This window comes from Pelodiscus sinensis, chromosome 5 (genome assembly GCF_049634645.1).
Source record: "Pelodiscus sinensis isolate JC-2024 chromosome 5, ASM4963464v1, whole genome shotgun sequence".
Taxonomy (NCBI): Eukaryota; Metazoa; Chordata; order Testudines; family Trionychidae; genus Pelodiscus; species Pelodiscus sinensis.
In genome coordinates this window covers 31,442,623-31,457,274 of record NC_134715.1, presented here as the reverse complement: position 1 = coordinate 31,457,274, position 14,652 = coordinate 31,442,623, and the positions used below count along the sequence as shown (strand labels likewise).

Genomic DNA, 14,652 nt, shown 5'->3' with positions numbered 1-14,652 from the left:
ATAGGCAGTAGTCTCGGTGTACCCAGAGCCTAATTGTTCCCAAGATTTTGTAGGTATAATGAAAAAGCAAAGTATTGAAGTAGGTTTTGAAGGAGGATAATGAGGTAGCTTTGGAGATGTTTTTGGGGAGTGCCTCCCACTCACAAAGCACAGCATGTAAAAACATAAAGGTGCTTGTTTGAAAATTTTACAAGTGGGCAATCAAGGACAGATTGGAAGTGAAAGTCAACATCCTGATAGCAATTATAGTGTGAGGATAGGCTGCAATGGGTCTTGAAAATGAAGACAAGCACCTGAAGTTGGATACTTTGGAAAAGGGGGAGCCAGGGGAGGGATGCAAAAGAAGGGTGACAGAGTCAAAATGACTTGCAAATAAAATACACAAAACATAGCTGACATTATGGAGCAGTTCCACAGTTCGTTTAAATAGGAGCTGTGGCAATATACACCAACTGAGGATCTCCCCTGTTGTGCTTAATGGTATCCCATCTTTTTATCAAATTGCCTAGGATCTGGTGATTATTTGCCAAAATGACCACTTTGTCTACTAAATGGCCTAAATAAATTGAGGGGATGACAACAAAAAAACCCTAACAAATTAAAGGAGATTGCTTTCTGAAGAAAGTGTAGTGCATTTGGCATTCTGAATACTTTGGTAAATCAGACATATTTGGATCTGGAATTACACAGAACATGGACTCTAATTCAGTACTGATGAGTTCACTGAACCCCCTTTAGTGGTACAACATTAAAAATTAGTCATTTTCCTCTAGAAGGTTCACTGATTAAAAACCAACAATTGGTTAAACTCACCAAAAATCCTACAGAGATAAGAACATTCCTTACTATTCAAATGCATTGGACTTTAAAAAAAATTGCACTGCATGGAAGCAATTTATATATTTACATACATTTAACATGGAGATGTTTCTGTAAACAGCTAGAGCTTTGCTCCATAGAAACACAATGCCTATAGTGCCACTGTGAGAACGACTCATTGTTACCCTAATCTGTGCTATCAAACAAGCTGATAGGGGATTTTTAAAGAGGAGGATATCTTGTGGTAATGGTTTTAGCTGTTAACATTGACAACTGTATACTTCAAAAAAGCATCTAGACTCACCCAGGATCATACATTCTCACAGAGCAAAGACATTAAAATAACAAAAGAGCCATGTAATGATTCTTTGAGATAAAAAGGCAACAACCACTCTGTAGTAAGATATAGTATAAATAGGAGCCTGAGGAGGCACTCCTGTTTTAACTTGACTGAAAAGGAAGAGAAGATCATGGGGAAAGAGCCAGGCAAGTATTTAAATGTTTATAATTTTCTTCTGAGTATTTCTACTATGCAATAATTAACAAAAATGTTATATTCTTTTGTTATATTTGGTGTACAGGTTACTGAACTAGTGGAAAAGGATAGCAAACAGTGCAAAGTACTGCTTACATGGACCCCTTCTACTTTAACATGGAGGTGCTTTCTGTGACTATAAAAAGTAAGTGCTTCCATGTTTTAGTAGAGGTGAATCCTGATCACAGTTCTGGAAAGCCCTATGGACAAAGGAACCTTGACTCTTCGAACAGGATTTTTTGACCAGCAAAAGGAACTAAAATTAAATGAGGAAAAATAGGAAATTATGTTTATCTACTGTGTAAAATCTATTATACAATAGTACATCATATGTTTAATGAAAACTTTTAAAGGACTCCCTTTGCTTTAACATGGAGGTACCTGCTGCCTAGAAAAAGTAAGTGCTTCCATGTTTCAGTGGTGGTGGATTCCAGAATATCTGATCACACCTCAGAAAGCAAACTAAAATATGTAAAGAAGTAATAAATGCTAACAAGTCTGCTGTCTTTTAAAATGCCAATTTTTGTTTGAAAATTTACATTTTATATTACACTATTAGAAAATGCTCTTAATGTATGTGCTCTCTAATATTAACAATCTTATTATATGTATATTTTACAGAAAAAGGGCACAAAAGAAGTTTGCAGTCTCACATTAAAGGACCCCCACTACTTTAATGTGGAAGTACTTGCTTTGCTCCTGAAAAAGTAAGTGCTTCCATGTTTTAGTGATGGTGAATCCTGATTTTTCAACTGGAGAACATCGACACTGAACAAAATTCCCCTTTCTACAGAATACATTTGATGTGGAAACTAAGAGGACAAGACCTTAGCAGTACTTGTAGTTGGTCTGTAGCAAAAGCATCACAGCACTCTAAATATATGAACTAAACAAATACCCAACATAGCAATTTAAAATATACTCTAAAGGAGAAATCCTGCCTGTATGAGGTAAGTGCTCTTTAGAAACTGAATCCATCATGACAAATATGAAATTCTCTGGGGGCAGGAAGCAGTCAATGCTCCAGTTTTCTCTACAACACTAATGCATCTCTCATCCTCTCCCCCCCCATACACACACACAGAGGGATAGATTCCCTCATAACAGGTACCCTATTTTCTCCCTCTCCTGCCCCTCACTCAAAAAATAGTTAAACATACAATTTATGCTCAGCACAAGTACTCAGCACCACTGAATAAGCTATGTTGAAAAGGACCCCCTCTACTTTAACATGGAAGTACTTGCTGGATGCTTGAAAAAGTAAGTGCTTCCATGTTTTAGTTGTGGTGAATCCTAATTGCTCACTGGTAGAACAATTACACAGCAGAAAAGAATGATCAAACAGAAGCAAAATTCAAAACTGGGAGCCCTCCAGAAACTGTGTTTGTAACTGACTGATAGTACAGCACTATTTGTATTTTCCAGATAGTATACAGAACCACACAGAGCAACAAGACAAGCTGTTAAGTCCAATGAGATGAGAGAGATCAAATCTAATGAGCTGTTGTATATAAAGAATCTTAGAAGAAATGTAAATAAACTCAGTTAATTTTTTGTAATACTACATATTATAAAGGTGAATGAACAGCAATTTTGTATGATACAATTTTTTAAAAATTACTAAATATAACTACATAATGAGACTCTGTTTCAACAACACATTTTGCAGTTTTTTATTTAAATACACTTGAATTTTGCTGCAAATTCTCTTGTAAAATATCTAAACTGTAGTTCTTTTATCTTGCAGGCCACTACTGTTGCTAACATGCAACTCTGTTGTGTAAAAGCTGGAATTGCACTTTAGCAATGGTGATGGACTGTAAGACATGTAACGCTGGACATGTTAGTGAAGGAAACTTTGTATTCAACATGCAATTTCATAGGTTGGCAGTATTTATTTAATAAAAAGTATGTAAAACTTTAAAAACTTGTGATTTTCATCATGCAGTTATTTTTAATTTGATTTGATTCAGTGACAACATGAAAGCATTATTTTATAAAACTGAAGTAAATGATCCTGCTTATAAACTTCTGTTTCTGGGGATTAATTTAGTATGTTCACTTGTTCAATTTTGGATCTTGGGCTGCTAGAAAGAAGACTCAACACAGTTATCCACAACTCTTACACGGTTAAAAAGCATCAATTAACACTTCACCACACAAGACTCAACTTATTGCTAGTCAAGGATTAAAGCTATATCAAGTTTCCCAAACACACATTTAAAATATTTGAAAACATTACCTATTCCCACACAAAGTCCACATGGATAAATAAGTAAATAACAAAGCTATCAAAATACACACCCAGCATTCAGTATCCAATTGGTCAATGAGATTCTTACAAAATGGCTAAAACGGGTTCATCTTGATCCCTGGTAGATATCAACTTGATTCTAACTAAGTTACTTGCTACAATGCCATCAGGTTTCTGTGTACATCACTACTCCTAAAACAGCTGTCTTAAGATAACATACATACATTAACTTGAAATAATGTTGACTGAGAGCTTATCGCGACTGATTAGGATAATTCATTAGCACAAAAATTAAACTTCAGAAACACTTAAATGCTATATATTAGTTGGTGTCATAACATACTTTGAAAGTACTCTCAATGGAATGACCTCCTCTCCCATCTTGTGCCTTTCTTTGTGCTTTTTCTTATGCTTCCTTTTTGATTTTGAAAGGGTTGTATCTTTCTTATCACCATCTTTTTCCTCTTGTGAAGTAACTTCTATATGAAGAACAACCAAAATAAGTAAGTATGACTTGGATAGATCATATTTAGCAAAAAACATAATTGAAATGGCATGTCCCTTCATTTACTATACTATAAGAAGCACTGACGAGACAACATTTTTACATTTGTGTCATTTTTTCAGTATGAATTTTTCCAGTTAATGTCACAGTGAAAAAAAGGTGGTCCTTTCTAATTTCTGTAGCACATTAAAAGTAGACAGGTACAAACTCCCACACAAGTCAACCATCTATCTCCTCAGCATCTTTGATCCTCTGTTAATGTTAATTTGTATCAGAGCTCTCCCAGTTTCTCTGTCAACGAAGATGAACAACAATGCAGAATGCAATGTTGTCTGGTTTAGATTATTTGCTCTCTACTCTGTTTCATCCCCAACCCTTCATACTCCTTTTTCCACTGAGCACTGAGTTTTCTGCTTAACCTTTACAAAACTGAAAAGATTCTGCACTCTATTGCTTCGTTCATTTTAGATTCTTAATTCTCTTTTAATCAACTCTATAATGCAGCATTTTTTCTTCTCCACACCTCTTCTAGTTCACATAAAACCCATCTCCAACTCTGTAAATAGGATAAACTCATTAGTAGATTTTCAATAATAGTTGTCTCCCTACTTTTTCCCCCTCATTAGGAGCATGAGCCGCTAGTCTATTTCTCATAAATTGTTTCCTGTCAATGAAAAGCAGGGGTAGTCAATAGGTAGTCTGCAGACCAAATTTGGAAGGCCAGACGCTGTTGAACAGACCCCAAAATCTATTTATCTTTTCAGGAGTCTGGAGCAGTGTTCCCTCTAATTTTTTTCCATCCATGTGCGAAATAAATTTTGTTAAGTGCAGCAAGGCATGTGTAGATGTGCACCACCAGTAGAAACATGCTTCCAGCTGCTGATGGCTGTGGGCATGCTGCTAATCAGATGTATACCATTTGCATTTCTCCTGGGTGGCTACCCAAGCACACAGCTTACAGGGAACACTGGGCCTTGATTATACATTTGCCAACAAATTTGGACCTCGACAAAAAATGAACTAGAACAAAAGTGATTTTATCACTCCTGCCAAAATACTCACCCAACTAGTTTTCACTTCCAAACTAAACTAAAATCCTTTCTCCGCTCCCATTTTATATAGAGCTGGCTGCCACAGTGTGTGGACTCAATGGCTTCAAGGGGTCTCTGCCATTTCTAGGATTTTATTATTTTTATTCTTAAGAAAATGGTGTTCTCAATAATTTTTGACCTAAGTGTGGATATCAACTCTTTCCCTATATTAAGATGTTGTGGTTCAGGTGATTAGCCCTCTGATTTTAACTTCTAACCACAAAGTCTTATTTTCACATGCAATTTTGATATTTTGTATCACTCTTATTTCTAGTTTTGAAAAGAAGTCTCCAGCAATACAATTTCTAACACTGAGAAGGAAATTCTTTTTGGCTCCCGATCTTTCCCCATTTCCACTTTCTCCTCTTTCTGCAAACCTACTTTTCATAATCTCTGGAAGATTACCACAATCCATCTTGATTTAATTTTGCTTCTATGCAGATAAAAGAAAATAAATAGGCACAAAATTCAGTAATATTTTTACCTTTGGAATCCTTCTGAGCTTCTGTCGTTTCTTCTTTTATAGAATGGACATCATCTTTTTGAGCAGTTTTCTTAATCTTTGCACTTAATGCCTCTGCATCTCCAGAGCTGCTTCTTTTCCTCTTCCCTACTCTGCTTTCCTCAGTTAACTCTGAGCTTTCTGTTCTTTCCCATTTTTTTTTCTCTTTCTTAGAAGGCTGTTTCTGGACTCCAGATACTTCTATTTCCAAGCACTCAGCAGATGTTGTTCTGTGTCTCTTTGACTTGCTTATTTGTTCTGCAGTAGTGTCCATGTGTGATTCTTTGATTTCTGCAACTGCCTGTATGCTGCTCTCTTTCTTCATTTTTGATTTTTTCTTTTTCTTCTTCTTTTTCTCTTCTGTATAAAGCAAAACAACAGATTTAAAACTTTGTCAATAATTGCCATTTCTGACTAAAGTTCAGATTAGATGAGTAAGCTTAACTGCATCAAGGTACCACAATATGTCCTCATATGAAGAGCTCAGAGTTGGAGCCTTAAGATCAGTTTTCTGCTCCTGGGAAAATTGGGATGGGGATCATCTCAAAAGACATCTTTGCAATTACAGGCAGTCCCCGGGTTACGTCAATCCGACTTAAGTTGGACCCCTAGTTACAAACGGGGGGGGCGCAGCTAGTGCGGGGTGCCTCCCTAACTGTCACCGCCTCCGGCGGCGCGGGGGGCACTTCCCCCCAGCAGACCAGGGAGACGTAGAGCTAGCGCCCCCCCCCCCCCCAGCAGACCAGGGAGACGCGGGCGGCGGGACTCCAAGACGCGCCGCAGTCCCGCCGCCCACGTCCTCCATGGCGAGAAAAGCCGCTCCGCGTCTCCCTGGTCTGCTGGGGGGGGGGGGAGGGGAGCGCAGCTAGTGCCCCCCCCCCCACCCCCAGCAGACCAGGCTTTTCTCGCTGCGGAGGACGTAGGCAGCGGGACCGCATCCTCTGCGGCGAGAAAAGCCGCTCCGCGTCTCCCGGGTCTGCTGGGGGGGGGGGGGGGCGCAGCTAGTGCGCCCCCACCTGCCAGCAGACCAGGCTTTTCTTGCCGACGCCTGGGGTAGAGCAGCTGGGGGGCTGCCGGGTTGGTCCCACAGCGCCGAGGTGCAGCGCTACTGGACCAACCCAGCAGCACCCCAGCTGCTCTGCCCCAGGCATCCCCAAGTCAGCCGCTGCTGAAACTGACCAGCGGCTGACTACAGGAAGCCCGGGGCAAAGTAGCTCTGCCTCGGGCTTCCTGTCGTCAGCTGCTGGTCAGTTTCAGCAGCGGCTGAATCGGGGACACTTAGGGTACAATATGTACCAGTTCCGACTTACGTACAAATTCAAGAACAAACCTACAATTCCTATCTTGTATGTAACCCGGGGACTGCCTATACTGAAAAGAGACAAGGATTGTCCCAAAGGTCTTTGTTGGTTATTTTAGAGCAGTGTTTCTTAAACTTTTTAAGATCGAGGAACACCAAACAATTTTTTTTATGAGGAACACCAAGGATTTTTTTGTTGAGGGAAAAAAAGGGGGGGGATGGAGGAGGGGAAGTTATTGAGCAAAAAAAAAAAAGGTCACGTGCCCCTTTAAGAGAGGCCATTTTGAACTCTCTTGTTCTCCTCAGCACACCTCTGACTGCCTTGTGGCACATCAGTGTGCCGCAGAACACAGTTTAAGAAACACTGTTTTAGAGAGATGAGCTAAAAGTACAGAGGGGCTTTTGCTAGAATCTCCCAATATAGAGGGGGGCCATGGTCTTTTAGTTGAAGATTGAGAATAAATTTCTTGGAATGCTTCCTGTTGGGTTTGCAGGAGAATCAAGAGTACCTAAAAAGGGCAGGAGGTAAATTCCTGCGCCACTTTCTAATTTGTATGTCATTACAACATTCCCTGGAATTGGCTGGTTTTGGAGGTCGGAAGGAAAGAGAAGAGGAGAAGAGTTGTTACTAAGGTAGAATGGACAAGTAAATAGGAAAGCAGACTGATGTAAATTATGTGGTCTATTGAGGAACATAACCTTTGATAAATTCATGTCATAAAGGTTTTTATGATCAGACTGAATCTATCACAATTTGTATATATCAAATCCTTGTTAATAAAGGAGTAGTCAGTCATTAGCCAGAAAAATGATGGATGCAATGGGAAAACTGTGTGAATGGAAGGGGCCTCAAGAAACAAAGTGAAACTCCTCCATCAAAAACAAGATAAAAATGAGCTGAACAAGTCAATGGAAACAATAATTATGTTCCTTGAAAATGCTATTAATCTACAGATAATTTACAGAACCATTGTTCATGCACACTGCATGGCTTTCCTTTTTACAATTTTCCTATGTTTCTGCCCTGCTCAGAGGCACTCAAGACATCAAGACTGAAAGATCCTCAGTGAAATATTCAGACAGTAAAATTCTGGTAAATGTCTCTGAGTCTAAAGGAATATAGCTAATAAGTGTGGTTGGTTGGTAGGTAGGTAGGTAGAAAGAAAAGCCATATTGGTGCCATCCAAGACCTGCTAGGTGGTCACACATTGGTTTTAGCAGCTTTAACAATCTTTACATGTAATTTTATCATCATCATTTATACCAGAGATGGGTGAATTAAGGACTCATATGGCCCGTCAGCCATTTTAATCCAGCCCTCAAGTTCCTTCTTGGGAGTTGGGTCAGGGGCTTACGCTGCTCTGCAGATGCAGTGGTTCTGCTCTGGTTCCTACATGTAGGAGTAGCCAAGTGACTCTGCACACTAACTCTGCTCCAAGCACTGCCCCCACAACTCCTACTGGTTGGCAATTGTAGCCAATAGGAGGCACAAGAGTTGTGCCTGTGGACAGGTTAGCACACAGAGCCAGCTGCCAGCAACTCTCCACAGGAGCCCAGAGTGCATGTGTGGGGAAATGTGCCAATGCTTTCAGGAGCTACTTGAGGTAAGTGGGCCCTCCTGCACTCCAACCTCTCCATCCCAGCCCTGACCACCCCCTCCTGCCTTCCAAAGTCCTCGATCCCAGCCCACCCCAGAGCCCTCACCCTCTTACACACTCCAACCCCAATCTGGTGAGCATTCATGACTCTCTATACAATTTCCATACCTTAATGTAACCCTGGGGGCAAAAGGTTTGCCCACCCAAATTTATACCCTTCTCTTTAGTACTAAATGTTTTTATGCAATATGTGACAAATTGACTGGAACTCATGGTGACCATTTAAACAATGATTAATAACCCAGCTCAGTTTGCCTGTAAGAAAGCAATGTTGCTTGTTGGTTATCAAGAAAGAAAATTCTCTTCCCTATTCAAAACAGAAGAAAGAGGCTGAGGCAGGAATTCAATTTTGAAAACAGAGATGCGTGATCTCTGTATACCAGTTTTGTTTCCTCAACACATACTGGCTAGGGAATACAAAAAGTTGCAATTTTCTGTTTTAATTAGGTTTTGAATTAGCAGATTAAATGGCAGTAAAATGAGATTAAGGTTCAAGAATTAAAATATTATACCCAAAATATTGTTCCCGTTCACCACAGTGATACATACCCCCCACATTGCAGTCACCTGTATTCAGTGCAGGAACGGGCTTATTTTTCACTGTTCTGGGGAACATTCCAGGCTTTCTTGGTGCTTCCTCTGGGGGATTATTCAAAAACTTAAAAAGAAAATATTTAAGATCAACAAAATATTTAAAAACACTAAAATTTATTCACCTCCCCCAAAAAATAAATAATTACTAGAAATAGATTCTGCTTCTACATCCATTCTAGAAAGATGCGGTCTCTAAAGAATCCATCAAAGGGGGTAACCATCTTCTTTCTGATCATTGGTCCAGGAGCACTGCTTAAATGTTTATTTGTTTTCAAGTCATCAGTGTTACGAGCTCCTTAAGCTAATATAACAGTCAATTTTATTCTTGGTGTGTTATTTCTAAAGCTTCAAGACCACACAAGAAAGCAATGATAAAAAGTTCCCATTAATACCTGCACTATCCTCTTCCAGTGAACTGTGCAAGGCCATTTTGTTTCCATTTTGCTGCTGTCATAAACAGGCTTTTATCCTGGGCTCAATAGGAGCTAAACATAGCTCGATTAAATTAAAGGAGAAAATATTAAGAGTTTATTTTATCTGCTCCAGTTAATTTGATTGAATTAGAAAACTTTATTGTTTGAGAAGCTATTTGTAGATTTTGAAAAAAGTTACTAATCCCCCCTCCCCCACAAATTTAGGTGATATCCAGACTTTGAAATTATATTATTTCTGAGAATTCCTGTATTTAAAGTTTAAGTTTCTCTTCTATTGCCTTTTGCAGCACTGGAAACCATTCACATTTGCCACTCTGTTATGACATGGAAGGAAGTCTTAAAAGGCCATACCTCAATAGCTTTGTCTGCTTGCTCTCTTGTTTCAAATTCAACAAATGCAAATCCCTTTGGATCTCCAGAGGATTTATAACGTGGAATACTGACATAAACTACATTACCACATTTTCCAAATACCCGCTCAATCCAATTGTGGTTAACATTTTTGGGAAGCAGCTCCTTTAAAAAACAACAAAAAATGTTATTTATTGTAACAGTACAATGTATACCTTCCTCTATACTCAGTTACCATTGTTTCAGAGGGCTCAATTTAGGAAATATTTTCACATTTCTAGGCAAGTATGCTTATTGAATGAAATAGCTAAATAAATAGTAAGTTAATCAACACAGGTAACACCAGGCTTTTAGCATTCATCTGGAAATATCACTTTAAACTGTACCATTGGTACAAACAACAAAGTACATTTGATGTGTTATTAATTCACTTCCTGTACCAAAACCTCAGGCCTGCAATCACATCAATGCACGAGAACTGACCCAGTGCAGAGTCTCATTGTCTTGAAACAACCTATTCACAGCACAAAGGTCTTTTAACTTTTGTTAACTCAGACTTCAGAAAATTAGATGATCATATGCAAAAACAAACAAACAAACAAGCAAAAAGAATTGGTAAATTAAACCCGGTACTCGTAAGTTTTTAAACTTTATGATGAGCATTTGTATGCTATATTGATGATCTGAAGTGATGACATGCATGGGGTTTTCAGCTAGTCACCTGGGCCATAGGCACAATTTTATGCCACAAGCTTGACAGCCTCTTTCCCTTTACTGATAACAGTAGAAGCTTGTCCAAACTAATAGCTTTTTCTAGTTCAGGGACAGCTTTCTATACCTTTCTGAAGAAGCCCGTCTGGGTGCCCCAGTTGACAAGAGACACCTTCAAACACTTATAAAAACAAAAATTGAAATGTCAGCATTGTTTAGCCCCTAACAAGTTTATCTTTCTAAAGAGGTTTTAACTGAAGAACTTAGTGATGAGACACTGCGTTGTTTCTAAAGAGAGAGAAACATGCACTAAGTGATTGGCTTAATACAGGCTCTGCCTGCCTGAGAAGCACATTCTATTAGAGATTTGATACAATCTAAATGTCAGTGAATTCAAAATTATATAAAATATTTAATGGGATATCTATAGCACCAGAAAAAAAAATTGTGCAATGCTAGTAAGTCAAAAGTAGAGCAAAGAAAGTTATTAACGTTATTTTTGTAAAACCTGTTTTGAAAGTTAAACTTCAAAAATATGTTTTGATAATTCAATTAAGTTTTAAGGGAAGTTTCTTTTTATAGATAAGGTAATGAAGCAGCTCCTTAAAGAAATGCATTACAGGAAAGAAATGCATTACAGGGACTTCATTATTGTTTCAAAAAAAAAAAAATGGAGCTGTACCTTGCTGTCTAAACTGAAAAACAAGCTATTGTGCTGGTGAGCACAAGAGCAGAAGATTTTTTGGTGATATGCAAGGATGTGTTCCTCCTCATCTAAGACTATAAAAGTGATCCGTGTTGATCCTGTATTGAAACCTTTCCTTCACCCTCTCAAGATGGAAGCAGAACCTATCAACGACTCTAAAGAATGTCTACATTGCAATTAAAAATATTTGGCTGCCCTCTACCAATTGGCTTGGGTTGAAGGGCTATTAATTTAGGTTCAGGCTGCAGCTTGGACTCTGGGACTCTGCAAGGTGGCAGGGTTCTAGAGTTCAGGCCCTTGCCTGAACCTTTGCAATACAACTGAACATCTCTTTAGCCCCAGGCCAGTCACAAATGTCTAACTGCAGTGTAGACATAGCCCTAGGGAATGCCTACACAGCATTTATACACCCACAGCTGACTGAGGGCAACTGAGTTGGGCCTGTAGGGCTTGGACAGCAGAGCTGTAAAACTGTGGTGCAGCCATTTGGGTATGGGTTGGAGTTCAGGATGTGGGCCCAGTCTGAACCCCCAAATCTACATCTCAAGTTTTACAGCACCATAATCTGGTGCCACAAACCTGAATAGCAGGTGTTTAACTGTTGCAAAGACTAGCAATTCTCAACTAGATACTTGTAGACAGTAATCAACCCACCTCTCAACCTTTTCTTTGTTAAAACAGAAAGCACAAATCTGTTTGAGTCTTTATTTATAGGCATGTTTTCTAATCCTTTTACCCATTCTCCTGGTATAGCACTTTCAAGACAGAAACAGACCATGAGTTGTGCAATTTACAGTGTAAGATTTAGTAAGAAATAAGTTTTACATTAACCTTCATAGACAACAGAACAATCCATAAAGCGTACAGGCATGAGACACATGTAACAAATGCAACCTTACCACATATACAGTACGACCATCCACATCTTTTGGTTGCTCACCTAACGGCTGACGTCTTCTGATTCTAGTTCCCTCTAAATCCAGCTAAGAGCAATAAAGAAAATTAGGACAGCATTTTCTACAGTATTGTCTGCCACCACAACTATAGTAATAGGTTAAAAAATAATCTAAAAAATACAAACTTCGACAACAGATGAGCTTTTCACTGCTCGGGCTATCAATTTCCCATCAGTAGTCAATTTTTTCATTTTGTTGAATGATACAAGAAGTGATATGTCAACATCTGGAAAAAAAACCAAGTAGTGAAAATAGTACAAGTTAAAAAGGAAAACATATTCAGGCCTCATTCACATTAGCAGCCGATCAGCAATATTGTATTGATGTATTCTAAAATATCATAGAAATAACTGGAACTATTTCCCTGCATAAGGGCTGCAAGAGCATATCTCTGGTTTGTAACTATGTGGACTAATGACAAGAACTTACATAAAAGTGATTTTTTCTACTCATGTAATTTAGACTTTTTGTGATCTTAGATTTTATTCCCCACACCCCATTACCCTTCTTTCCAAAAGACGATCTATTTTCCCCAATTCCAATTGGTAACTATTCTCTTTAGAAAGGAACAAAGAAAAAGCCCTTTCCACTGTGGTTTTATGATGCAAAAATCCTTTTATACTGATGATGTGCCTTCCTCAAGTACTCAGTGTCCATATTCAACCCAATGCCCCTTATGACAAAAGATTTCTTACTCCCTCTATTTAGTAGTAATGAGTTATGTTTCTAAAAGTTTGACAGAAACTGTTGTAATATTTGTAACGGTAAAATGTTTTTACCAAGTAAGTTTATTATATATATACCACTTTTGAAAGGGAGCTTTAATATGATTGTCAGCTTACATAGCATTTCATATAAAGCAAGGATGGTGTACCTTTCTTGGAAGCTGCACAAAAGCGAGATGCAAAAAACCCACACCTCACTGACATGGCCTGGGACAGAGAAGCAGAACCACACTTCCCACTTTCCCTTTGCACACCAGAACTTAGGAGGGCCCACTAGTAGATTTTGTGGGGCCCCCTAGGCTCTGCGGTGGGGCCAAAAATGAAGGGTTCAGTGTGTGGGAGGGAACTGCCAGGAAGCAAGTTTGGGGTGTGGGATCTGGGCAGGAGGGAGGGTGCAGGAGTAGGCTGGAGGTTGGTGGATCTAGGAGAGTGGTATGGTGCAGGAGTGTACTGGGAGTGGGGGCTTTGGACAGGAGGGGTTGCAGGAGTGGGTACAGGGTCTGGGTGATATAGAGGACACTTACATGGAGTAGCTCCCAGGGGACACACATGGCTCCGAGTCCCTGGCCACTCCCAGGCAACTATGGCCAATTGAAGCGGCGGTGGGGCAAAAGCCTCCAGGAAGCGCTTTGCTGCGCTGCCATTTCCCCAGTTGGGAGAAAGGGAGTGCTAGTGCATAGAGCTGCTTCCTTCCTCCCACCAGACATAACTCATGGGTCAGATCTGGACCAGCTTGCCTGACTTGAGCCCGCGAGGCTCGGGACTACCCTTGCCAACAGCAAGCTCCAGCCCTAAAGAGGGAGATGTAGGGGGCTGCAGGGATGAAGTACCAGTACTGGCTGCCTCATGCTGGGTGGGGAATCCCCAAGCCTCAGGAGTCAGATGCAGGCAAGCTGGGGGCTTAGGTTTCCCACCCCGATATAAAGCAACTTTAGTACAGGTTGGACCCTCCCTCCTCCAGCATCTTTGGGACCTGTCCAGTCTGAATGAGGGAGTTTGCCAGACTTGAGGAGTTCAATTCTGGCCCCGCTACCACTGGTCCCCTTATTAGCCTGACTCCACTTCTGGCCTGGCCCTTGACCTCATTGCTGACTCCCCTCTGCCGATGACTCAGCTGGGCTTGTGGCCACAACCAGGCTGCTGGCCTCAATGCTGCCAAACCAGCAAGGCAACTAGCCCTGCTGCCACTAGCCTCTCAGCCAGCTACCCCCTCTCACTGGCCCTGCTGCCTTTCCACGAGTCCACTGCCTCACTAGGGATGTAAGCAACTAGTCGGCTCTCTGATAAGTATAAGCTTATGAGATAGTTGAGCAGTGACTTGACTTGTCGTTTCCCCCCCACTTGCTAACTATCAGAGGCAGCAAAGTGGGGAAGCAGGAGCCAGTGCTAGGGGCAGCTGGCTTAAAAGCTGGTTCCCCCCAGCACTGTCTCTATGTGGGCAGGGGAGGCAGAGGCACAGCAAGGAAACGTCTTGCTGCATTTCAAAGGCTGAAGTGCCTCAGTGGGAACAA

General features: G+C 40.3%; 1 protein-coding gene across 4 annotated transcripts in view; it reads right to left on the bottom strand.

The window, feature by feature from the left end:
* LARP7 (La ribonucleoprotein 7, transcriptional regulator) overlaps nt 1–14,652 on the bottom strand; it is a 36,755-nt gene that overhangs the window by 14,780 nt on the left and 7,323 nt on the right. For 3 of the 4 annotated variants that reach the window (XM_075929750.1, XM_075929748.1, XM_075929751.1), the window contains exons 3-8: nt 12,542–12,642; nt 12,360–12,443; nt 10,044–10,208; nt 9,214–9,322; nt 5,689–6,066; nt 3,952–4,087 (exon numbers count right to left, since the gene is read on the bottom strand). In XM_075929750.1, coding sequence (XP_075785865.1) covers nt 3,952–4,087; nt 5,689–6,066; nt 9,214–9,322; nt 10,044–10,208; nt 12,360–12,443; nt 12,542–12,642 — 973 coding nt within the window. The remainder of the gene's footprint in view (nt 1–3,951; nt 4,088–5,688; nt 6,067–9,213; nt 9,323–10,043; nt 10,209–12,359; nt 12,444–12,541; nt 12,643–14,652) is intronic. The other variant, XM_075929752.1, reaches the window with a different exon arrangement.